The 27,141-nt window shown below is 37.3% G+C and overlaps 1 protein-coding gene across 1 annotated transcript in view; it reads left to right on the forward strand.

Moving 5' to 3' along the window:
• Positions 1-319: 319 nt before the first annotated feature.
• Positions 320-27,141, forward strand: part of LOC309574965 (sodium channel protein type 1 subunit alpha-like) — a gene marked incomplete at both ends in the record, with an annotated part of 62,629 nt that continues 35,807 nt past the window's right edge. The window contains 14 exon segments of the mRNA XM_082285009.1: positions 320-583; positions 7,093-7,212; positions 7,214-7,224; positions 11,695-11,775; positions 12,573-12,701; positions 13,412-13,503; positions 14,416-14,688; positions 20,061-20,124; positions 20,498-20,639; positions 20,771-20,977; positions 21,471-21,776; positions 22,519-22,899; positions 24,066-24,198; positions 25,006-25,244. Coding sequence (XP_082141135.1) covers positions 320-583; positions 7,093-7,212; positions 7,214-7,224; positions 11,695-11,775; positions 12,573-12,701; positions 13,412-13,503; positions 14,416-14,688; positions 20,061-20,124; positions 20,498-20,639; positions 20,771-20,977; positions 21,471-21,776; positions 22,519-22,899; positions 24,066-24,198; positions 25,006-25,244 — 2,442 coding nt within the window.

Below are 27,141 nucleotides of genomic sequence, written 5' to 3' on the forward strand. Positions count from 1 at the left end.
ATACTTTTCCTTCTTTGGAGTAAAAGTAAATAGTCCTGAAGTTGAGAAATTTTTACAGTTTCAATAACTAGTGTAAAAACACAACTGCTTTTTACAAATACCAAATTACCAGGTAAACTGCTTACTTTGTCTTTTCATAACTTTCAAATTGTGTATTTTAACAATTCAACATACCATAAACAATAGCATTTAAAAACAACTGCTACGTCTTTCTTACTTGGTGATTTCAGCTTGTTTATTTGACTTTTATTTTCTGCTTTCTTTTAGTATTTTCCTATGCAGAAGAATAAATGGTAATTAAAATGTGCAGGATGAAAAGATGGAGCAGTCAGTGCTTGTACCACCAGGACCAGACAGCTTCCAATACTTCACTAGAGAGTCTCTTGCAGCTATTGAACAGCGCATTGCTGCAGAAAAAGCTAAGAATCCTAAACAAGATCGTAAAGACGATGATGAAAACGGGCCAAAACCAAACAGTGATTTGGAGGCAGGAAAAACACTCCCCTTTATATATGGCGACATACCTCCAGGAATGGTGTCTGAGCCCTTGGAAGACATGGACCCATATTACATCAATAAAAAAGTGAGTCTAATACCAATCCTATTCATATGCCAGTGTTTGGAGTGTGTTATCATGCTCATTTCATTTTCTTGGAGTGGATCATATAGTTTGTTACTTCAGTATGTTAATTTGCAGCCAGAATCCATCTGCCTTAATGGTTACCAATTTTCACCTTTTTAATTTACCTCAAAATTTATTTCTTTGATACAACTGACTTTATATCAAAGGCACACTTATATCAAAGCTGAAGCATAGTATGTGGTCTTTGATTATAAGCAATATGTAATACAAAGATGAGGATACATAATACATAGATACTTTGTGAACTTTTTAAAAGTGAGCACACATTCATACTGAGTACACCAAAATTCTCTAAGGTTATTCAGATTTAAAACTGACAGCATGAACCGATGCATAGAACCTTTTGTTCACAGATATCTGCTTTGATAGCAAATGCTTAGGAAATTTATGGGATTGATAGGGAAACAAACAGATAAGCAGGAAATATAACAAAAAAAAAGTGTAAAAATGATTTTAAAGTTTTTAGTAGAACTGGCCTTGGAGAGGCCTGAAATCCTTTAATTACTGGGTTCTATGATTGTAAAAACTGTCAATATTAAGACAGGAGCTATTTTGATTTTCACAAACTACTGTGTTCTAAGTGTCTCAGCTTGCTAAATTTCATGTGATTTATGAGTCCTATTTTGACAAGAGAGAAAATACTGTGTGAAAGAACAATATTTTTATCTCTATTATCTGGTGCCTCTGAAAGAGCCTTTATCTGCCATTCATAGCATATGAAGATTTATCTTTAAATCACAGTTCTACTTTTACAAAGATAAAAGATGTGTTTCTATAAAAGCAGGCCTTGTAGATTTCTGTACTAATTGTGTCTGTTCATGATACAGTATTCCATACAATTTTATCTCTACCTGCCCACAACTCATCCTGGACCTTTATAGCCAAACCAATCTGTCTTATGTGTCTGGCAGTGAAAACAGATACATGATATATGCCTCTTGAGCCCTTAGGACTGGAAGACCCTTTCAGTCCCTTCACAAATGGAGCTGAAAACTTACTACATCACCCAGGTCTGGTGGTAGAGTTGCAAGAAATTGAGAGAAACCAGCTGAAAATATTCAGTCAAGTTTCTGTACAACTTGAAAGGAAGAATCTTTTTATTTGCACACCAGATATGTATGGTCCAAACACACACCCTCTGGGATTCTCTTCTTTCTGCTGAAGTCCACATATCCTCTCTATGTACATGTTTTAATCTTCTACAGGACAGAAATAGAAACAGCTCTGTCAGTCCAAGACAAGGCAAAAAATTTCTCAAATGCTATGATTCTCTCTGTTTTTTCTTCCATCAGTAAGAGGAAAATAGATGTTCCTAACAGAAAATCAATACCTATTTCAATTTTTCACCTGCAGTTTTACTTCAAAATATCTAATTTCTAGATTTTATTATCTAGCTGCATGTGAACTCTGGAAATAGTTATGTCTTGTTTCACGTGTGTTTTGAAAATATTGGAAGCAGTTGATGAAATTCTCAGAAGGAGAAATAGTTTGAGAAAAGCTTGAAGCAGAAGGGAACATCTCTAAGAAGACACATAGGAATCTTAATGCTGAATGTACGTATCTCTGAAATGTTTAACATTTCAGCTTTACCTCTCTCTGAATTCCACCTTGTAAAGCCAAGAGGTCCATCAGCACACCCTCTCCAATGTAATAATCTGACAAATGCTGCACAATCATTTGAGATTTTATGTTTCTCCCTGGTGAAACATCTATCTGAAATGTCATGGGTCTAATGAAAAACACCAGAATGAAGGAAAATACTTATTTGCAAGAAGGGTTTAGGACAAGTGTATGGAAATACCAGATGCCACTGTTTCTTCAAACCTCTATTAAGATCTCTGGATAAACTATAGCTGATTTACTGGCAGAAACGGTGAGAAAGTTTGGCTTCTAAACTTTCAAATAGGGAATAGAAATGGTTGCTCACAGCACTGGTCACTGTGTTTATTTGTAAAAGCTGTATAGGAGTTTTAGGAATTTTTTTTTTTTTTTGCAAGTTTGGGTCATGAATGAAGTCATCCATTATTTGCCTTATATGCAAGTATTGCATCTCTCTTGTTGGTTTTATTTTTTTTCCTATTTTTTTTTGTAGCAAGATTGATCAAGCTCAGTGTATGTTTCATGTGGTGAATGTTTAAATGTCATCTAGAGTGTTTCATATTCCATCCTTGGGACTGCTTTTTCTAAGCAAAACATTCGTGCATGCCATGATTTGATACAGTTTAATAGAGAATAAGAAAGGAATAAATACATATGTTAAGCTGGTTTGAGAGCCCTAATTTGTGTGTGAGGTAGCCCTGAGATGGTAAGTTAAAATAAAAATCTTTTAAGAGAAGCAAAACCAAATAGGTACAATAGTTTTATGGTTTTGTAAGCATGCTTCTATGCAACACCTAACACAAAAGACGACATATTTGTACTCAATACTAATCTGAACCTGAAAGGAAAAGGAAAATAATGACAACTGCTGTTTGACAATAGGACAGCCCATTAGAGCAGGTTTACACACTTGATAGTATTTTTGATTTACACTGCATCAGCCTGAACGCCAGCAACTGTACCCTTGAAATGTAATTATTTTATTGAAAAGAATAGAATACCGTTCTCATATATTTATGATTTCATTATGCTGAAATGCTGCTGACTGTGGTGACCAACAATGCTGGTCTTTAGAACTGTGAAATTTAGCATCCTAAAGAGTTGCAACGCTCTTTTTTTGGGTTGTTTTTGGTTTTCTTTAATCCAAAATTGAGCAAAAGTGAACTGGAACTTCACTCATGTTTTGTGTTCTGCTTCTGTGTAAGTGCAAATCTGTGTGTTCCCAGTATAACAGTGACTGCCTACTCATGCTCAAGCTGCCATCACAAAGGATCAATGATGTTCACATCATTGTCTATAGAGAAAAGATCAGCTGGAATCCCCTAAGATCCTGACCTGTGGGCATGAATCACAATCTGGTCCACTTGGTTTCATACTCTAAGGGCTGGCTCTTTTCCTTTGAACCTAGGCTGCTGCATTAAAGAGGAGGGAGAGAGCAGGTGAAACTAAGTGGGTAAACCTTCACTTTCCTCCTGCTTTGATAGAGATACAACATTGTTTGTTGCCACTCCATGTCCTGCCTCTTGCCAGAAGGATCTGAATGACATCTGTCAGTAAAGATGCCTCCAAACCCAAAAAGATTCTGTAAAGTTGCTTCACATTATTACATCAGCAAAGGTGAATGCACTAGTGATTTTGGATATTTTCATAGTTCTAAGTGAAATAATTTTTAAGTGAAAAGTTCTAGCAAAGCAAAAAGTGAAGGACTTGCTAGAAAACATTGTTTCAAAAGATAAGCACAAAGCAAGAAATGACAACTCCGCATATGCCATGACTTTCCTGTTCTAGCTGCTGCTGGAGCTTTTCCAGAGAAGCTGAGGACCCAGCTCAATGTTATATCACCTCCTGTTTTTCAGAAGGTGGAAATGCAATGTGGTAGCAGTCAGTGTACTAAATCCAGCCTTCTGGAAACTACATTTACAGCTAACTAGGAGGAGGGAGAGGAGAAACAAGGTTTGGGAACTCTTTATCCCAAGAGACCATATCTTTATTCAGTGTTGTCTCTTCTCTCTTAGCTACATCGTCTCAAAACACTCCTCCTCCTCCTCCTCCTTTGCCCTGCTAAGAATTCGGTTTTTGGCTTTATTTCAAATATGGCAGAAGATAACAAACTGGGTTTTAGGTTACCGATGAAAAGTAGCAAATCAGGGACTTGTCTTCAGGGAATTCTTTGAATTTATATTCACACTCAAATACTTTGAGTGTGAGTCGGTTTTGTGCCTTCATAAAAATGAATAAAACATGATGCCTGAAATTTATACATAATCCTTCATATATCTGCCTGAAATTTATACATAATCCTTCATATATCAGCATGTATCCGATCTTACAATTTGTTTAGAATTTATCTAGCTTTTCTCAGTGTATGTCTACTTTGTCCTGACAGCTTTGGGTACAACACTTCATGTTCATCCACACTACCTACACATTGGCTTGCATCTGGGTTGAGAATGGAGTGAGATATAGCAGGGAGCTTACACAGGGCTTGCATATCAGCTCTTATCTGTACTTTTTAATGAAAATTCTTCTTCAGAGATAAGGTACAATTTTAATTCATGTTTAAGGCTAGAAGTTAGAGGACCAACAAAGTCACTGAATGCTTGAGTCACAAAGATGCTTTGAGAGAAAAATTAAAACTGAGGTAGGGAATTTATGTCTTGTTGGTTCTGCTTATGCAGGGCAGCAGAAAGTAGAACAGCTAAAATAGCAGCAGCTTCCAACTGAAACTGGAGCTGTGCCAGCATGCTGTTATTTTCCATAAGGCATGTTAGAAAATAGATGTATGTTTAATATGCTTGTGTTCAAAGATTTTTTAAAAAATGTAGGTTGACTAAATGAAGGTGCTGCAGTCTCAGATACAGTTAGTAGGAAGTGTGATTTTTAATGCATTTTGTCAACTACCTCATAACTACAAAAAAGAGCATGAGTTGGAGGCATCTGAGATGTGAGTCCTGGGGGCTGGGGACAGACCTGGGAGAGGAAATTCACCTTCCCTCTTGGGGTGTGAGGCTTTAAAACATTGTGCCAAGCAGTCATTCATCTGGTTGGTTGCTTCAGTAGCTGAAATGAAAGCTGCATGTAAGGTCAGGTCGTCTGCAGGTTGTAACCTGTAAGCCCCAACTGGAAGTGGGAAATTTGGAAACATTAGCTCAGGGTGTCCTCAGCTTCACATGTTTCTCCATTTCTATGCAGAAGTGGGAAGTCATATACGTATCTTATACATTCCTACACATCCTGAGTTTGTACTCAAGATAGTGTAAAGTCTGCCTGGTAGTGTCCCTTACTCCTAAGGGGTTTGGTTTGTATGAGAAGGTGTGCTGTGTAGAGCTGTGATGGAGGGACAGCTCAGGGAAGAAGCCGCTGGAACTGGGACTGGAGCAGGTTTCACTCATGATTTAATCCTTGCTTCTGCTCTGCCTTCAGTAAACCGCCATCTCTGCATCTCTCTCCACTTCCTGTGTGCTTCTGGACATTCGTATCTATACTCCATGGTCCATACATACTAAACTTTCCAAATCTCAGCAGACTGAAGCATTGTCCTTCTTGAACCTCACTGGCATATTTTCCCTGTCTACCAGCCTTCCCGGAAGTAGTCATGTGTTTCACTGCTTACAGTCTTGAACCAATACTTGATGTCACAGACACCAGATGAAACCAACATACCCACCATACCCACACTTCCACTGCAATTCTAGTTTACAGCTCATTTCATCATCAACTTAACAAAAATCAAGGAATCTTTCTCATAGCATATTTACAAGATATACAAGTCTGACAATGGAAAAAAGAAAAAATTAAAAAAGCAATTTTAGACATTTCCCTTTAATTTCATTTGAATTTAGGTTATAATCCTTGAATCATCCCTTCCACTGGATGCAGATTTCTTCTGAGTTACTGAACCTTCCTTCCTTCTGCACTGTTTTTCATTCTTTTCTGATTGATCTTGCAGTTGAACGGCACCTTAGTGAATCAAAGAAACCTGACAGCCCACATTTTGTGTGTAGTGTTAGAGCAGGTGCAGACATGATGGCCTGCAGTGGAAGCAAAGCAGTGTTTGCAGGGTTTGTTCTCATACTGTTTATGTTTAGCTCATGGATTTATTTGAGACATTTAACCTACAGAGTCTTCTACAATTCTGTGATGTAAGGCTTGCATGCATGTAAGCTTCTCTAAATTTGATTATCTCCATAGATATTTAAACTTAAATTTTAAAAGTATGTATTTTCTGGGAAAGTTTCACATCTGGAAACCACAATTGTGCAGGAGGATCATTTGGGATTGTCGCTTGCACTCCTCCAGTAAGGTATATTCAGATGTTCAGTCCTCAGAGACCTACCTAAATATGGCTCTGTGTGTTACTGCTATTTCCCTCACTCCTTAGCAAAAAACCCCAAAAATTATAAACAAATGGATAGTGGATAAATCAGCTTGCAGAAGTATTTCTAGTTAGTAAGACTAATATATCATTAAAGTCCACAGGTGAGGTTACCCTGCTTGTGCTATTTCAAACTGGGGGAGTTTTCTGTGGGAAAACATGAATAAAATTAGAATTTCAGTTAGTAATTTGTGCATCTTTATTTACAAGGAACACATTAAAAGGAATAATACTTTACTGAGTTTGTTTAATGAGGAAGTAAAACAAAAACATTAATGCATTGAATTAATTAAATTTTCATATGTCATATTCATCACGTAAGTACTGGAAATAATTTTTATTTGAAAAATTAGTCATGCTTTTTGTGTATCAACTGTTCAAAAAGTTACAATTTTGGTGATTGCTTACTTGTAACAGTTTTTGAGAATCTATATGAATAAACACTGATAAAATGTCTTCTCTTTCTCTTTTCCAGACCTTTATAGTATTGAATAAAGGGAAGGCAATCTTCCGATTCAGTGCCACCTCTGCTCTGTACATTTTAACTCCCTTCAACCCTCTTAGAAAAATAGCTATTAAAATTTTGGTACATTCATATCCTTTTTTAGTGGTTGTTCAAAACATTACACACTGAAATTAAGCAAATGTAATTATTTCATCATAAATAAAGGTTCAAGGTTCTTCTGGGGCCATCCTCAAGATCAGCTTTCCAGTCTGCTGCAGCAGTGTGCCTGGAAGCCTGGCTGGTGCATGCTGATTCTCACATTCCCAAACCCGCCCATTTGCACCATAAGCCTCTGCCAAATTTAATACATTGCCAGAAAGCATAGGCAGCATTCCTGCAGGCGGTTTGCAAAGCATCTGTACATGCAGATGGTGGACAGATTGGGAGACCATAACTGATGGGATGTGCACAAGGTAAAGTTTTAGACTGACATGGGGGATTGCTGCCTGATGGTCATAACAGGTTGATGGGAATTTCCAGTGGGTGAGGTTTTGGTGCAGTTGGTTTTTTTTTTTTTTGCAAAACCTCAGGACTGGGAAATGTAGTTACCAAATTAAAATTTCAGTGTGACAGTAAGACTTTTAACATTGAACAAGTAATCAAAGGCAGAAGCCGTATTATTAGAGAGTGCTGGCAGAATTTTCTAGGTCTTTGGAAAAAGTAAGAAACAAGGCTAATGGTTGCTGGCTCAGAATACCTTTCGCTCTGAGCTCCTGGGAAGTTAAAGCAGTGGGAGAAGGGGAAGAAGGTGTCTGGAGAGGAGTCAGGGAGCATTTGGGGACAGTAGCTCAGGGACCTGACAGAGACCTACAGACACAGTGGTGGTGATGGTGAAAAAACACAGCCAAATACTGTCAGATTGCAGCCTCCAATGAATGCTCATCCATTCACACGACCCTGGTTTACAATACCTTCCCACACTGCACCGGCTGAGTTGTGGGTAATGCTTTCCACTGGCATACTGGTTATTGAGTTTGGTCTTGGTTTTAGGTTTCTCCTAATTGTGTTCAAAGAGTATCCAGCTGGTCTTGATGACAGTGTGAACAAAAGAAATTCTAATAGAGAATATGTCATTTCAGTATTTTTCCTTCTATCTATTAACCGATTGTGTAATTTAACTCTATTACAGGAAGAGGATTTCTTTTTACAATCAGCTAACTATAGCTGTTACAGCTGTGTAACTATTTTTAGATATAGACATAAGATTTTTTTTATCTAAAACATAAGAATAGATGTGCAGGGTCTGTAATTTTCTTTTTTTAAAATTTTTAGTATTTTTCATTATAGTACAAACACTGCAAATATTAAAGTGTTTTAACTAAGAATCATTAAATGTGTTTCTTTTTGCAGTTCAAATTTCAGCTGCTTATACAAGGTTACCTACCTATACAAAAAAGGTTAGGGGTAAAATTATTATTTTTAATAATCCTCTGACTTTTATCAATAAACTCTACTTCCTCCACATTTTGTGGCAGGTGTTTGGCATTTTGGCCTTTGTAACAGAAATGTGCCTTTCAGTGTGAAAGACAAGTGTTAAGCACAATGACACTGGCACACTGGTTGGAAAACCTTCATCTGTCTGTCCTCCAAATTCTCTGAACCTCCATATAGGGCTCTCTGATCACATGTGCCCAGACATGTGAGCAGATGTTGCTGCCCTGCAGAGAAACAGTGTGTCTCTTTCCAGTACTCACAGAGTTTTCCTGCAATTATTCTCACTGCCAGTACCTACTGTAATACTGGATACAGAAACTGGTGACAGCATGAATTTCTCTCTGCTGACTCATCTCCTAATAGTCTGCTTTTTTTTTTTTCTTTTTCCCCTTTTGTCTGCCTGACTCGACTTAAGGTAGAACATGGAACTGAGGGGGCAACACAAGAGTGATGGGAGATGGTCCGGCTTTGGCAATTAATAAGAAAGAATGAAGAGGTGAGAATAAGTAGTGTTGAACAGTCAAAACCAGGGAGGTGGCTGTGGCTGGAGCTGCAGAGTGTTAAGGAATGTTAGAAAGAACTGGGGAGATGTTCTAGAGAAAATGTGTAAGTACCCCTGTGCAAGGCTCTGGAAGCTGACATTGCAGTGTTCCTCAGTGTGGCCTGACTGCCAGAAGGTATCTGTGAAACCAGTTGGCAATATTTGGGTTTTTTCCAATTGTTTCATCTTCCACCAGTCCACACAGGCGATAAGAGACTTCAGCTGCTCCTGTAACTGATTAGCTTGAGGCTGTGTGGTGCCTTTGCTTGCCTATATGGGAAGAGCATGAAAAAAGCAGTACATTTCCATGAAGAAGTCATGAGAGATCAGAATTTTTTGCCTATGTGTATAGCTAAATTATAGAATGTAAAATAGTAAAATAAGGGAACACTAAGTTGTAAATCAATCACTCAAAATGTGGGAGAGGACAGAAGAGATACACAGACATTGAATGTGTCAGTTATGTTTGAGATTCTCATAAGAGAAATGGTCAGAGTTTATATTTCTAAGTATGTTAGCCCTTACTGAGCATCTGCTCCCTTTCAGAGTCAACAGCACTTTGGCCCCACAGCTCCCAGATGTGGTAAGTTTTGTACAGAGTGAGCAACGTGCAAGGACCTACCTGTGGCTCTTGTTATGAATGGTACCATGACATTGAGCTGGAAGCACACAACACACTGCACAGGGGTGAAACCTCAGCTCTCCTAAGGGCACATTGCACTTCTCTAACTCTGAGAACATCTTTCAGACAACTGAAACTGCAGGCAGGCATCTCCAAGTTGGATTCCAAAATGGATTCTCTATACTTAAAGGAATTTCCCAATTAAATTAAAACAGGCTCTTTAGACCTGTCTGTGGACTGTGGTGACAAACACCCTAAGGCATTCTAATAATTTATTCTAAGGCACTGAATGATTTTTGCTCTACAGAGCATGTATGACAACATGATCTTCAAAACTAGTTAAGTCACTTATTGAAATATACCACATTATCCAGTGCTGGATCTGGCATTTAGGCAAAGGTCATGCACCTGTCTATGGGAGTCAGGCAGCTAAATCCTTCCCTGTGATTTCAGTGTTTATTGAAAAGGTACGCTTAAGTTTGAATTTTTCGGCTGCTGTAAGCAATGATCTTAATGATGGCACCAATTTTCTGAGAAGTTTAGACCTTGGTGCTACTTCTCTTATTTCTCCTTCACCTAGAGTGAAGGGTTGCGGTTTTGGTTTGGGTTTCGTGGTGGTTGATTGGTTTGGTTTGGTTTTTGTTTCATTTTGGTTTTGTTGATGGTAAAAAAATATACCCAAAACAACCAAATGCTATCTCCTTGATTAAAAAAAAAAAAAAAAAAAAAAAAAAAAATCAGTTCTGGGCTCTCAGGTACAAGTTTAGCTGTAAATAGCTTTCTCTCATTTAAACTATTTTCTTTGTCAGTTATGGTGATGCAAGTACTTTTAAGGAACACATAATTTAGAGAGATGACTAGAGGAAAAATAAGTTAACCATTTGGTATAAACGGGTAAAAGAGCTTATTTTTTGCTGCCATCATGTGGCCATTCTGAATCAGCTTTTCGTCTAGTTTGGTTACTTCAGTATTTCCAAATGTTTGAATCGAGTTTACTGCCACAGAAAGGGAAGAACTGCGCTGTCTGAAGAGGCAGTGATCTGGTGGGAAAAGAACATCGCATTGAGTGTCATGAAGCCCCAGTGGATTGTCCCACCTCCCATGAACCAGCCCATCTGAGCTGTTAGTCTGGGTTTCATAGTCCCACAGTGCCTAAATGTTCCTTGCTGGAACTTCAAATAAAAATTCATTTTCATTATAATCATCACCAGTTTTCTGTGCTTTTCAAGCAATTGACCACACTTATTGAAGCATTTTCAAATTATAACATTGGTAGAAACAAATAAGCTGCTTTTGCTGCTAATGTGTGTTTTGAGAGAGCCCCAAAATAATACTGGAAAACTATTCACATTAAATTGTGAGCTCTCTGTGGATTTCTGTTTCACTGATTGAAGCATGAATCTGCTAAGCTAGTGTTAGGCAAACATGGAATGCACTCACCTCAGCAATTAAAAACAGTATTCTGTGTTTTATTCTGTGTTTTTGACAGACCGGCTGTGCTGGGTGCTGCAGTGGCACTGACTCAGCTCAGCTCGGACTCTGGGTAAATAGCAAAACCTGTTTTTACCTTGCATATGCTAGCTCTTGGGTTTAGTACCGAGACTGTAGAAGTGAACTAACACTTATTCAGTCGTGCCAGGTATGTATGTATACTCTTGCAAGTTATTTTGGTTTTGGCTGTTGCTCAACTCATGTTACCTCCCAGGGTGTGAGGGCCATCTTCTTTCAGTACCAGCTGAAAACAGAACATGAAGACACCAACAAACCAACATCAGAGTGTCAACAAATCAAGACCAATATTAAAGTCTAAGGTACTAAAGTGAAAAATATGAGGTTAGGTAAAGTGTATGCCAATGTTTACCAATGTCTAAAAGTTTTGTGGAATTGGCAATATTTTGCTGTACTTAGGTCATGACTGGTGTGATATTGTGTGAATAACTACTGTGTTTTCCTTAACCTTACCTACATTATTCAGCATGCTTATCATGTGCACTATTTTGACCAACTGCGTATTTATGACCATGAGTAACCCTCCAGACTGGACAAAGAATGTAGAGTAAGTTGCATGCTATTTCATTAAGTCTTTGTCTGTTCCTCTAGGAGTTAGCATGCCAGTAACTGCAGTTCAAGATGTGCCAGCAGGAGCTATCATGAGGCACTATGACTATTTCCTCTCTAAACTATGCAGAAACATTGAACAATTATTTGAACCTCAGTCTAGTAGAACAGTTGGATAGAAAAACCATGAAAATTGTTTACAGATAGTATTGTACTGAGATTCCACTAGTTTTCTCCATGGTTTAGCACCTCCCCAATGTTTTTAGCCTTCCTTACACCACTGCATTAGTAGCAGAACCATGGGCACCTGTATGCACATCAGTTAAGAGCAGCATAGTAAAAGTATTACTAAAGTGAGAATGAGGATTCAGTACATTCTTGCATCCTTCCCTCTTTAGAGCCAATACCAGGTGTTTTACATGTTAGTGATTCAGACAGTGTCCAGTAACTTATGCTCACATCTTTCTTGCTTAAGAGTAAGGGACCTAGTATGGCATACTTTTAAAATGAATGTCAGCAATAAATTTTAATATGGTATGTATTTGATGGATTTATTTATTTTTATTTATATGCAAGACCAGGACAGCTGAACTTCAACAGTATGTCACAATTAATGCACATAAATACACAAGTATGTCTGATTCATATTATGCATTTTAGAAAAAATTGCTTATTTACTGTACTTCTTCTCCAGTTGTGAAAAAAACCTCCTTTCATTTGATCTTCAAATTTCTTTCAGAATACCAATGTCAAATGTTGCTACTTCTTTTGATTAAATTTTCCCATATTTTTCAGGTATACATTCACTGGCATTTACACGTTTGAGTCTCTAATAAAAATCATTGCAAGGGGCTTTTGCTTAGAAGATTTTACTTTTCTTCGAGATCCATGGAACTGGCTTGATTTCACTGTCATTACCTTTGCGTAAGTTCTTGTTTTTTGCTATTTCTTGGAAAGAAAAGGGCAAAAAGGGCATGAAATTAGTATCAATACATATCAATTTCGTTAAATGGAAATTCTTTTATGGACTTACTTTTGTCTAAAATAATTTTCACATTCAAAAATGCGTATTTTGATGTAAACATAAATACTGCAGAAGCCATTAGTACAGCTAGTATTAGAGAGGCTAATTTCATGTCCTGCTTTTTTTTTTTCTGAGCAGAAAAGGAGCTTCCCTTTGACTTCATTCTCCGAACTTACCAATCTAGTCTAGATAAATTTTAGGCTTTCAAAGTAAAATCAGTGTGATTCACTTCAGAGACATTTAATTTAGCTGAAGGCTCTGAAAGTATATTAATGCAAGGCAAACTGCAGTGAAAGGTAAACCTCTGACTGTTGCTATTTAAGTTTTTGCTAAAAAACGCCAAAGTGGTCTTGATGAAAGACCCAAGTAAGTAGCATAAACTTTGCCTAAATTCTGAATAACTGTGATTTAATCCTACAGGTATGTAACAGAATTTGTAAACCTAGGCAATCTTTCAGCTCTTCGAACTTTCAGAGTATTGAGAGCTTTGAAAACTATTTCTGTAATTCCAGGTAAGAAGTAACTGGTGTAAGGTGTTAGGCCCCTCGTACCTCCCAACTGTTCCTTTTTATCCTGTCATTGTGTTTGTGTGTGAACTCCCCTATTACAGATATGTGACAGAGTTTGTGGACCTGGGCAATGTCTCAGCGTTGAGAACATTCAGAGTTCTCCGAGCTTTGAAAACAATATCAGTCATTCCAGGTGAGAGCCAGGTTAAACACTGAGGCTGACTTTAATTCACTGAAATGGAATTCATATTTTTTAAATATAAATCTTATTTCTTTCCACAAAAAAAGCAGGAATCAGAAGGTATCAGAATTCACTGAAATCTCTGATTCCTTGCTTTTAAAAATGAGCACTTTCCTTTTGAAATCAGCCTTTGAGTTTAACAGATTCTTGCATGAGACATTGCAGTACACAGCGTGTGTGGTTTGCATCGTATGACGTCAAGCTTTCTTCTCCACATTCAATGAATATTAGTAGCCCTGAAGTTTTCTTACCCATGTGTATCCTACCTACATGATGTTATGTGGTGTTTGTTGTGAATACTGGTGTCTGAAAAATGAAACTGTTTGAAATGTTGACTTACTAAGAAGATGAAGGAATAAGATAATAAAGAATAGCATGGGTGTTGCATGGGGGATTTATTATCTTAAAAAGCTACAATTTTCCAAACCATTTCCAGTTTTATAGCATTAAATTTGAATCCTATTTATTGTTGAACAGGTTTTCTGCCTTCTAAACCTAGTATGTTATAAAACTGATAGTAGTAAAGGTTTGGAGCAAGATGTATTGACAAATGAAAAGAAAGAAGACGTTTATGTGAGATTAATGTACAGCATGAGTAAAAAATAGTTGCTTGTTTTACCATTAAAACAAGTGTTTTGAAATATATGCAACTCATTCCACTCACTGTTTCAAATGGACATTAATTTCAGCTATTTATTCATTTTCACAAGTGAAAAATCTCTTCACAAAAGTGTTGTTTCACAGACATTACAATCATGTATTTGGGCTTCTGCATGAAATCTGTAACTTTACTGGGAGACACTGCCATATTTGTGCTTTGAAAAAGTTTCCAACAGCAGAATAAAAATTCTTTTCCATTTGCAGGCCTGAAGACTATTGTGGGAGCCCTGATTCAGTCTGTGAAGAAGCTCTCAGATGTGATGATCCTGACTGTGTTTTGTCTGAGTGTATTTGCACTGATAGGGCTGCAGCTGTTCATGGGCAACTTGAGGAATAAATGCCTGCAGTGGCCTCCAGAAAATTTTACTTTGGAAACAAATATTACTTCTCAGCTAAACAGCACCATAGGTGAAAATGGTACATTGGTTAATTCAACAGTGACTCCGTTTGACTGGAAGGGATACATTGAAGATGAAAGTAAGTATTGTCTGCAGAATTCCCACTGAAGTGTTTTGTGGCTGACCCAGTTCTTAGAAGGAAGGAGGGGAAGGGATGATACATTTAGTTACGACAGAAGTGTTTTCTCTCTCATAGGTCTGCTCTAAAGGCCTGTATGGAAGAGGGAACAAGGGGCATGGTCTTGCTACTTGATATAGTTATTTTTCTCTGCTCTATCTGCCAAATTCGCATCTCCCCTGAGACAGAAAGACTCCTAAAATTACTTAATAAATATTTTCCATTCTGTTATCCAAAGCAAGATGAGCAGCAGCATTCTATGTCCTTTCTGGAAGATATCAGAGACTTCTGATATGCAGTGAGAAGTCCAGTGATGAGGTCCTCAGTATTTTCACCATCCATTCATTCTTGTGCCTTATTATTATTATTATTACTGTTACTTTTATTGAGGCAGGTTGAGGTCTAACAGATATTTTCTGCTAAAATGAATGCTTATTGTTCTTATAAACTGCAACAAAGGCATCAAAACCAAATTATTCCCTGTCATTAATCACAGTTTCTGAAGTTTTAAGAGACTATTCTTATGTTTTCATGCCCTGTTCTCTACTCTTTCAATCTTCTTGTATGCTAAACAACACGGGCCATTAACCATTTTCTCCTACAATGTATTTTCTAGATGTTGCTCTCTCATCCAGATCCTTTCTTTTTCATAAGCATGCTTCTTAAAGTGCAGCACCCACATATAGGCATTTCTACTCCACATAGGGAGTACTAATTAGGGAAGAAGTGGTAGCATAGTGACTTATACTTCTGTTTCATATATCCTATATAGCTTGCTGTTGTTTGCAATGGTAGTAATGTTCTGCCTTTTGTCTACCTGCTCCTGAATCAGTTTATTGTTCCAGCCTGAACAACACCCTATTTTTTTCAAACTATTTCTCCAGCTGTCTGTAACCTTTGAAAATTGAATTTTTTCCTCAAACTCACCACCATCCTTATTGGTGTCATTTCCAAATTTGATAAGTGTTCTTCCATCATCTAGATTAGTTAAAACGTTGAATAGCAGCAACCTCAGACAAATTTCTTCAGACATTGTTTTAATGCATCTTTCCACTTTGATAATTTCCCAAAGTATGAATTTTCAACCTGTTTTGCTGATGCAGAGCAGTCTGGCAAACTGAGAGTAGATAAAGAAATGCATTCCAGTACAGTTAAATGTGAGCGAACAAACCTATGCTCCCTATCCTACAAAGGAATGCTCACAGTTCATGTTGAGACAGGTTTGCATAGAGACTGTAGGTGATGCCATGCATCATCTCTAACAGTGAAAGTTACTTTTGGAGTAAATTAAGAACTAAAGAGGAGAGAGAGATAGAAAAGGAAAGGGAAAAGAGATCACAGTGACCAGCTGCAAAGAGAAGTCAGGGGGTCTCCAGGTGAGTCTCCTCACTTGGGTATCCTTTCCAGTGCAGCAGTGACACTTTTCCCATAGCAACTTTGTGATTTTCGTTAGCATCTCCTCAAATTCCCTACAGCTTGCTCCCTCTTACAGTGCTATTAGCACTACTTGGAGTGCCCTTTGATCAGAGTGGGTGCTGCACAGCTGTTGGTTTTTAAGCTTGTACATGCACGTTATTAGGTCATTTAATATAAACCAAAAGCTACAAGCAAAGAGTAGGAAAAATGGGGAGAAAGAGGGGTGAATCTCACACCAGAGACAATTGCTTCCTGTGAGCACCTGCTGTGGCAATAGTGTGTTTGCAAGTGTAATGTCATGAGAATAAAAACAACACAAAGAACAGCATGAGGACAAAGGAAAAATAGTGCCGCAGAGGCTCTGGAAAACACTGCCCCAGCAGCTTACATGTAAGGCTGCAGGGAAACTGAAAGGCAGGATATAAAAGTGCACTTGGAAAGCCCTTAACAATAGGAAGGCTGAGGCACTTAAGGCACTCTGGGACAGCCAGGACTGACTAATTAAGGCTAAAACTCTGCAGCCAAAAAGATAAATAATATCCTGTTCACATAAATAAATTATTGACCAGGAAGAAAGAATTACCCCTGTATTTAGCACTACTGCAGCTGCTACTGGAATACTATATAAAGTTCAATTTAGATAGAAAGTTGAAAAAATGGAGGAAGTTCAAAAAAGAGTAGAATGATTAAAGGGTTGGAAAACACGCTTTATACCAAGATAGACCAGGAGCTCAGCCTACTTAGCATATCAAAGAGAAGGTTTAAGGGGTGATTTGATCACAGTTAAAAAAAAACCCATGGGGAACAGAATTTTCATCCTAGACATATCTTTGATCTAGCAGGCAGAGATATAACAGGTTCAATAGCTGCAAGTCAAAGCCAGACAAATTTTGAATAGAAGTGAGACAGCTTCTGACTGTGATCACACAACCAATCAATGACTATGATGGATTTCCATCTGAATTTCTTAAATCAATCTTTTTGTGAAGCTCAATTTACTTGAACATGTGAATTCATGGAGATCCCATGCTATGGGGTATAACAAAGTCTAAGCAGCCTCCTAATGAAGACCTAGACTTCAAGGCCAAACTTAATTTCCTGACTTTTAAACAAAGAATTTATAAACTCAAGTTCTGATTTCAGTTGACTTAAAGAAGACCTGAAGCACCCTGAAAACAAAGATCAATTGAGTTAGTTCCAGGAAGTATTTTACTGAGTGGCTACATGAACCCTTGGTATATTTACAGGATTTCATATGTATTATGAAATTGATAATGAAATTACAAGTCTTATTATGAACTTAATAACGTTGTCCTTGCTTACCAGCAGTTTCTAAGAGAAAAATTATCTTCTCACAGCTTCCTGCTCTCTTTTTGCATGTGGGCAGGCAGACAGGATACAAAAACCAGCTGCTTCACAGGGCAATAAGAAGTGCTCTACCTCCAGCTCAGAGCAGTGCAACGGCAGTGTCTTTTTTAGGAATTATGGAAGTTATTATGCCATTAGTTGTGTATACTATGCAGAAAAAGGCATATAAGCCCTAATTTTACCATTGACCTCATTTTTGGAGACACCATTGTGAGAGGGTCTTCATGCAAGTTTTCCTGGCATTGAGTCAAGCACTCTTTTTTTTTCCCCCCTTTTTCTTTTTCAAAGATAAGAATTCTGATAAACTTAGTTCTAGATAAGATGAGGTTTATCTTAACAAGCTTTCCACAAGCAATTTTTTTCTGAGAAAAAGCATCTCACAATCTATTTTGTGAAATAAAAATTATTCTCTGTGCTTCTCATGTTACACCCTATGCTTACTCAAACAGCTTTAATCTTGCTTGAAGTAAAGCACTCATCTACCAGGGAGATTTTCCCACTTCCCAATCAATTAAAGAGGAGCCAAACATACATCATTGGTGTAGAAAGGGAGTTTTCACATTACTTTGGTAAAACACAATTCAAAGTTTTGCATCTAGATAGGGGCACATGCTTATACTGCTCAGCTTGTGTGTTATAAAAATTTTCCTATCATGATAATATTTTGAGCACTTGCCCAAGTGTATCAGTGCACTCAGAGAAAGCCTGTGTGGCTCTTGTTTCCGTGTAGCAGGCAAGTACAGCACCCTTGCAGGGTACATCTTGTCTGAGGCACAGAACCTGAATGCAGACCTGTTGTAGCAGTTCAGCTCAGCCGGTGCAGTGCTGATTAGGACTGACTGCTCCATGTAAACTATATCAAAGTGGGTTTGCTTTCTTCCCAACCAGCTGTTATGTTCCAACATGTTTTAATCATGATTAGCTGACTGAATGCAGAATAAGATTTGCTTCCTAAGGGTCAGCTATGGCCAGCATCCTGTCAGCTTTCTGTTTACAGCTGTGTTTCAGCACACAGCAGCTCTGCAATGCACACCAGCTCAGAGTGACAGCAGCCACACACAGGGCTGTGCACTTCACACAGCACAGGAGATTGTTCCCTCTGAGATGCAAATAGATCATTAGACAGTGAAAATGAGTCCTTCACAGAATGTCAGAACAAGGTCTCATTTTTCCCAATGGTGAATTTTGCTCACAGGATGGAGCTGACCCAGGTACTGTGTCCCTTCTTGCTGAGCCAGCAGCTTGTGACACCTCCTCAGACTCAGAATTCATCAGTGTCTGTAGCAACCTGGCTTGGGCAGCACAGGCAAAGTCAAGTTTAAACTCACACTCATTTTCAAATGAGATTTTAAGGGAATCTAACAGGACAGTTCAATGGAAAAGAAATCCAACGTGGGGTTCAAATCTTCTCAGGAAGCAAACAAGGTACCACCTTAATTCTGAAGCTCCTATGCTTCTTAAGTATTGGAGCTAAGGAGGTGCTCAGGGGAGCACCACCATGTCCCCGCCCTGTCCTTACAGACAGCCTGAGCCAATGCTTTTGGATCCCATCAGAGATGGGACACATGGTATCACCCTGTGTAAAAAACATCCTTGTGCCTGTGACCAAATGGGAGATTGTTACTACAGGAGAAGCTCCTCCTGTGATAATTCTTCCAAAAATCAAGACTTCAGCAATCAAGACTGCAAGCATCTACTCTGAGGGGAAAAAGAAAAACACTTCTCAAGGATACAGTCAAAATGAATCTTGATAAGCACAAAGTTTTTTTAATCTCTTTGTTCTTGTAAGAAGAGATAGGTCAATGTCTTTGTTATTTAAACCATTTAAAATGTCCTTTAACTATGGCATTACTGTACAGACTATGGGATGGTTGGTTACAAGGCGATTTGATGGAACTTACCCAATTTATTTTCCAAAGGTGTTCAATAATTTTGTCATGTACTCTTAAAATCTTTCTTACGGAAGTTGTGACTGCTGCAGTAATTATGTCTGAGTTAAATTTAGGTGTATGCCAGGGCCTTCATACAGTCAGTGGGTACAACTGCAGTGTGTGCACACCCATCACCATCAGAGCCATCAGCAGCTGGGTGGGTTTTTGCAGAGTTTACATATTAGATAACAAGTGCTTGTAAGCAACAAACTGGAACCCCTGGCAATACCGATCAGAAAGTTTTAAATAAATTATGAGATTTTTTTTTTCAGATCGATAGTAATTATTTTAATAAACAACTGTACAATACTATTTCACAAAGCATGATTTAGTTCAGTGATCAGACAGAAGGGAGACTCTACATCCAGAAGCATTTGACAGAATTTTTAGTACATTTTGGCATTTTAACAGTAAGTACTGTGAGCGATAGTGCTTAATGAAATTAATAATGTCATTTACTCTAAAGTTGTTGTTCTGCTGAGAAAATAATACTGTTTGTTTAAAATTGGATCAGAAATCACCTTAAAACTTTTAGAGTCAAAATATTTATTTAATAGAGATTTAAGATAATGGCTATATTTGGAATTCTATAATGTTTTAAAATTCTTTTCTAAACAGGTCATTTTTATTTTCTGGAAGGGCAAAATGATGCTCTGCTTTGTGGAAATAGTTCTGATGCTGGGTAAGACCGAATTTTATCATATTATTGCACTGTGTAGAAATTAGATCCATGTTCTGTAGATGTGCAGTTGGAGCAGGGCTATATTTTGAGTGACCACTTCCTTTCACATAGGAAAGGCTTTTACACTGGGCTTAGGATCTGTGTTCCTGATCAGAGCTCAGTAAATTGGTTGGATAAACAGTCTTTGCATGGTGAGTGAGTAATTTAGTATTACTATAGCCCCTGCCTCATTGATAACAGGAACAGCAGTATGTGACGGGAAAACCTGGAAAAACTTGTTATTTTGTAGTTCTGGCTGCACATATGAATACACCAATATGCAGCTGACAATATTAAAATTACTAAGTAGGTAATGTCCAGTTTGTCTTTGTAGGCAGTGCCCAGAAGGATATACTTGTGTGAAAGCTGGTAGAAACCCCAATTATGGGTACACAAGTTTTGACACCTTCAGCTGGGCTTTCTTGTCACTGTTTCGGCTAATGACTCAGGACTTCTGGGAAAACCTCTATCAGCTGGTGAGAATTTTTTAAATGAAAATTGGTGATGCAAGAGAACTAGAGTCAATTTCCTTATCTTAATTTTAACAGTATGAAAACCAGAGCTTCTGTTAACCTATTCTTGCTTATAAATGAATTATTATTTCCAGACTCTTCGTGCTGCTGGGAAGACATACATGATCTTTTTTGTTCTGGTGATTTTTCTGGGCTCTTTCTACCTGATCAACCTGATCCTGGCTGTGGTTGCCATGGCCTATGAAGAGCAGAATCAAGCAACCCTGGAAGAAGCAGAGCAAAAAGAGGCAGAATTTCAACAGATGCTGGAACAACTGAAGAAGCAACAAGAAGCAGCACAGGTATAGTTTATGGTGTAGTAATGCAGGAGTGTAAGGAAGTGAGTTTAATAGAGGTATTCTCCCTACAGTTTCTGAATTTGGAAATATAAAGCACCCTGTTGGTCTTTCAATGACAGAGCTAGCTCAGAGGTTTTCTATTCTGCACTGAAGACATGAAATTGTGAATGATTCAGCCATCAAGAAGGAATATTCAAAACTAGGTATAGGCTATTCACTAGGTTTTTCTAGTCTAGTGTCATTAATACAATCTGTTAGACTTCTGCATTTATAATTTACTCATGAAGGATGAGAGAAGTCCATGACCAACACATATCTTGAGTCAACTGATTAAAAATAATCAGAAAAAAAAAATCTAGGGAGAGGATATCCTATAGAAGGTAGGATATAAGATCTGAGACATTTGGAGTAGAAATTATGTATAAGTAAATTAAAGAAAGGAAAACATTATGTTGTGTTTTGCTCAGTGACATAAATTCCTTCTCCATCATGGTAGGCAGCAGCAGTGACGGCAGCAGCAGTAACAGCATCTGCAGAGTCCAGGGAGCCCAGTGCTGCAGGAGAAGCAGGAGGGCTCTCAGAAAGTTCCTCAGACGCATCAAAATTGAGCTCAAAGAGTGCAAAAGAAAGGAGAAATAGAAGGAAGAAAAGGAAACAGAAAGAACAGTCTGGAGGAGAGGAAAAAGATGAAGATGAATTTCACAAATCTGAATCAGAAGACAGCATCAGAAGGAAAGGTTTCCGATTGTCTATTGAAGGCAATAGACTGACATACGAAAAGAAGTATTCCTCTCCACATCAGGTATTGCCTATAATTATTTTTAGTAAAAGCATATATTTAAAGCATCATAGGCTGTTTCAAAACTACTTTAGTCTTCCTGAAGTACAGTAATGTGATACTACTGCATAAACAAAGGAAATACTGATACTTTCATTAACCTTAATTAGCGTTGCTAGTGCTTGAGAGGAAGTGCTCTAGCTGCCAGACTGCCTTGTAAAAAAAACCCCTAGATTTAAACGTAACCTCACATCTCTGTTCTTCTAATAGAATTATTTTAAAATCATGTTAAAATATTCTCTGATTGATTATGTGGGGTTTTGTTCCTTTTAGCATGATTATATATTACCTAGACCTGTTAAAATGCTACAGTATTTTCCTGTTATAATAGCCTCACATTTTCTTCCTGTTTAAAAGATGTTTGAACCAACGTTTGTTCACCATGGGCAAGATGCTTCATACATGAAACAAAGTGCATGTATAGACTTCCTTTCTTGGTAGGAATTATGCAACTAATCTATTTGGTAGCTTTAGCTGAGAAAGGAGTGTTCAGCACTGGTTTTTGTCTTAAGAATCCATGAACAGCGATACTTCTTTCTGCAAAATATATATCTAATGAAATACATGCAAAAATTTCCTAGCAGCATGTAGCTTCCGGGTAATATGGTTACTCTCATTTAAGAAAAAAAGAAAACCTATGCTAATCTAATAACAGTGCTAAGTCTGAGGATTTCAGCTAATAACCACATATTTTGTTTGCCTGCAGTCTTTGCTGAGCATTCGTGGCTCCCTGTTTTCCCCAAGGCGCAACAGCAGAACAAGTCTTTTCAGCTTCAGAGGTCGAGCAAAGGATGTAGGATCAGAAAATGACTTTGCTGATGATGAGCACAGCACTTTTGAAGACAATGACAGCAGAAGAGATTCTCTCTTTGTGCCACGCAGACACGGTGAACGGCGCAACAGTAACATTAGCCAGGCCAGTAGGTCATCCAGGATGCTGGCAGTGTTTCCAGTGAATGGGAAGATGCACAGCACTGTGGATTGCAATGGGGTGGTTTCCCTGGTTGGCGGACCATCTGTTCCTACATCGCCTGTTGGACAGCTTCTGCCAGAGGTGATAATAGATAAACCAGCTACTGATGACAATGTAAGAAAGTTTTAAATAGCTTAGGCATGGTGGCCTTTTCTTACTGCACCAGCCAGTGTTTTCTACAGAATGGAACCCTTGGCAATGCTTCCTGGTTGGTCAAGCTGTGAATGCTCCTGCATCTTGTAAAATCTTTAGTAAATAAACCAGCTGAGATAGGTTTGCAACCTAAGCATTTACTTACAAATATTCTCATAACTAACAAATGCAAGTCGCAGTTTCCAAGTAATAAAAAAATAACATACACATTCATAAAAATGCAATGCTTTACTGTATTACTGTGTCATACTTTCCTTTAGCTGATCTAAAGGTCCATCTAGCTATCGTAATTGACATACAATGGAAAATATTATACAAAAATGTTATATAACTGCAATCAATATGATGCTGTATTACCACTATCAAAATTAGCATTATTAGTTAATTTTGATATCATTCTTCCTTATCAGCCTGGTCAAAAATGTAAGGAAGTTATCAATTCCTTATTACCATTTATTTCCCATCCCTATATATTTTCCATCCATTTCTTGTGAAGTATTGTCGTATAGACAACAAATAGTTCATTGAAAGATCACAGTTCAATACATACTTCCAAAGATGCAAATGTCTGTGTGAACATATGTGCAGCACAAATTGCTGCCATTCTCTTACCATATACAAGGTAAGAGAAAATGTCTCCAAAAAAATCTCTTGCTTAGTCAAAATTTGTCTACTCAGACTGCTAAAAAATACTAGCATGAGGAAGCATGAGGAAGTCAGACTTTTCTTACTTGCTACAGTTTGATTAGGGGAAAAGGCTATTATGTTACAAACCCCAGAATATTCTGTCAGCAGGACCACGGAAAAAACTTGCAGTTTGCAAAATTTTGTGCAGTATTTTGAACTCAAACCTTTTCCATTTGTTTAAATGACTTTTCATATCTTGAAGGAAAAAAATGCAAAATTTAAGTAAATAAACTCTCAGTCTTGAATTGTAGGTACCTATGACCTAATGCCTTTCCAAAATTATTTAAAAGGTACTAAAAAGTAATAAAAGTCCGACATGATAAAATACGAAGTGCACGGGGCACGTGTCCAAGCTAAGACACTACTAACAGGCTTATGTAGTATTTGTTTATCTCATTGTTTCTTCATCATGGTCTCACCTACTGTTGTTCTCTGTACAGGGCACCACGACAGAAACAGAAATGAGGAAGAGAATATCAGGTTCTTTTCACGTTTCCATGGACTTCCTGGAAGATCCAGCTTTAAGGGAAAGAGCCATGAGTATTGCTAGCATCCTCACAAACACTGTGGAAGGTGTGTGTGCTATGCATAGTTTAATATTTAATCCTGTTTTTCCCATGGGTTTCTGAAAAACTTGAGTTGAAACTTGAAAACAGATTTAAAATAGCTTAAGTAACAGATAACATCTCACAAACTGACACATATTTATCAGTAAATTCAAAGCTCTTTATTTATTAAGGTTATTACATAACTAAGCATTAAAGGTATTACATAAGGAAGCATTTCTATCTCATTGTTCTGTCACCATCTAACTCATGTGCATGGTCATAACTGAGTGGATGCTTATGCATAGTAATTAAAAATGTATTAATGGACACAAAAAAGCCACCGAACATTTTTCAAACTTATGCAACTGTTGTTAAAATATATACGCATTTTTGCAGATATATTTATTCAGTTACTCTTTAAAGCAATTCTAGGTGTTTTTCTCTTGAAATAGGAATGAAATTTTTTATTTAAATGCCACAAATTTCAGAATAAAAATATTTACATACTAGAACAGTAGGTGGGAGAAACAAGTTGAAGTGTAATCAAGGAAAAATTAAATACATAATACAAACTGATGTATAAATTGATGTTGATTGGCATAGTGATTGGAATACAAAGAAGTTGTGCTTGACAGATAAGATTTGAACATAGTAAATATATTTGATAGCAATTTTTAAAGACCTTTCTTAAAAGCCCTGTAGAATAGAGGCTTAAAGGAGGTTAATCAGCACACCACTACAGACTGAAAACTTGATTGGTACAATTCATATTGGAATGAGGAAGGTTAGAGAAATCACATAGTTACATGTATAAACTTTCTTCTCCCCACAGAACTTGAAGAATCAAGACAGAAATGCCCACCATGTTGGTATAAATTTGCAAATATTTTCTTGATCTGGGACTGCAGTCCACATTGGTTAAAAGTTAAACATATTGTCAACTTAGTGGTAATGGACCCATTTGTTGACCTGGCTATTACAATTTGCATTGTTTTAAATACACTCTTTATGGCTATGGAACATTATCCGATGACGGATGAATTCAATAATGTACTTTCAGTTGGAAATCTGGTAAGTCTGTTGGGTTTTTGTGTTCATGATTTAGAAGGAAATATGCCTGTAACAACTGAAAGAAGAAGTTTTAACAACTTTTTGGATATTTATTGGCCTCCAGATATAAGTATCAGAACATTTTTGGAAATTTGACTGTCAACCCTGACTCATGTAGTGTAGGATACTGTAAAATCAATATATTGCTGTGTTCTGCAAAACCAAATTAAAAATTTAAAAATTGGCTCCAATACTACATTAAGTAAAGTCCATCTTAAGCAGAGTTTGATTTGTGTAACTACTAAACCAGAAAATGCATTGCTTCCGTGAAAGAGGCACTATGCAAATAAATGCAGTGTTAATTTCTCAATCAATACAATACAAATCTTTAAATTATGAATGTGTTTTTAATTGCTGTTTCCTGAGCAGAAATTTACACTAGCTAAAAGATCCCTTTAAAAGCATTTCTAGAATTTTCTTCTGCAAAAGGTTTTTTATATGGATAAGTGCATCTTTTTCTTTCTATGCTTTATGTGAAAAATATCCCGCTGTACTTTTTCCTCTCCTATTTTTTATTTTTTTATCCTCTGATAATTAGTAAAATATATTTTCTTTATGTTGTCAGCTGTATTTTCTCCCTCTCTCTCTGCTTCAAAAAGATAAATTATTAAAGATTTCATGAGTTAACTTTTTGTAGCTTTTATGCTTTTGAACTGACAGGTTTGATCACACAGAAGTATCTGCAGCTACAGTCCTACTTTATCTCTTACTTTAAGAATTTATTTCTTATAATGTGATTTTTAATAATTCTTGTTTTGTAATGAGGAACAAATAGATCATGTAAATAACTATAGGATTTAGGAGGGAGAATGAATAGAAAATTGTACAGCTGATTTTCATATACTTAAGGGAAATTCTGAGCTTTTGTTTCCTAATAAAATGTAAAATCTTGTCTTGTAGCACTTTATAGGTTTGTTTTCTAACCAAGAAAATTCAGTATAAACCTTGGTGTACCTCTGACTACAACGGGAGTGTGAGAGAACCTGTCTATAAGCACCACATTCTTCCAGTTTTAGCCTCCCTGACATAAAACCCTTCTGCAATAGAGAGGCTCTTGGAGGTTGCCTGCTCCAGTAGTTCCACTTTAAAGCTCCTTGAAAACCTTCCTGTTCTATTAGGAACCTAAGTCAGCATTTCAAACTGTATCATTCCTATGTCTTTCTCAGGGGTTCCAATCCTGTAGCTTAAACATTGGTAACCTTTCCCTCTCTGGTGTTTGTGTCTAGAGTGAATTTAAAGACTGTAGCAATCTATCTTGAGTATTGGTGTTCCTAGGCAGAGCAAGTCAGACTCTTCTTTCCTGTCTCCTGATTATCCCAGTTAGATTATTCTCTTTAGCTGTCCTATTTTCTGTTCAGCTTGCTAGAAAGTGGGTTGTCGAAACAAAACAAAACAAAAACCAACCAAACAAAAAAAACACAGATAACATTTCTGAGCAGGGCTCAAGATGTTTTTAACAGTGGCTTTAATACATTCTTATCCTACAAGAAATTCTCCCAAGACTTCTCTCAAAACTACTCAGGGTCATTACTTTGGTGGGTCTTAAATATAATTCCTACTTCGTTCAGCATAGCAACTCATGATGAGAAACCACTACCAACAGTACTTTGTTTAAAATGCATTCTTAAATACTCTTTCATTCCTGCTTTCAAAGTGATTGAGCCAACCAATTTTGCTGAACTCACTGGGCACACCCAGGTAGAAGTTACTCAGCTTCAGGAAATTGCTGTATCTCAGTACATGTATGTCAGTTGTTGTATCAATTGAGATACATTATAATATACCATTTATTCATCTGGTATAAATAATCACAGCTCTGTTGAACTGAATGGCAGGTCATAGCAGACAAGAAGCTGCC

The sequence above is a fragment of the Coloeus monedula genome, assembly GCF_965178545.1.
Source record: "Coloeus monedula genome assembly, chromosome: 7".
Classification (NCBI taxonomy): Eukaryota; Metazoa; Chordata; class Aves; order Passeriformes; family Corvidae; genus Coloeus; species Coloeus monedula.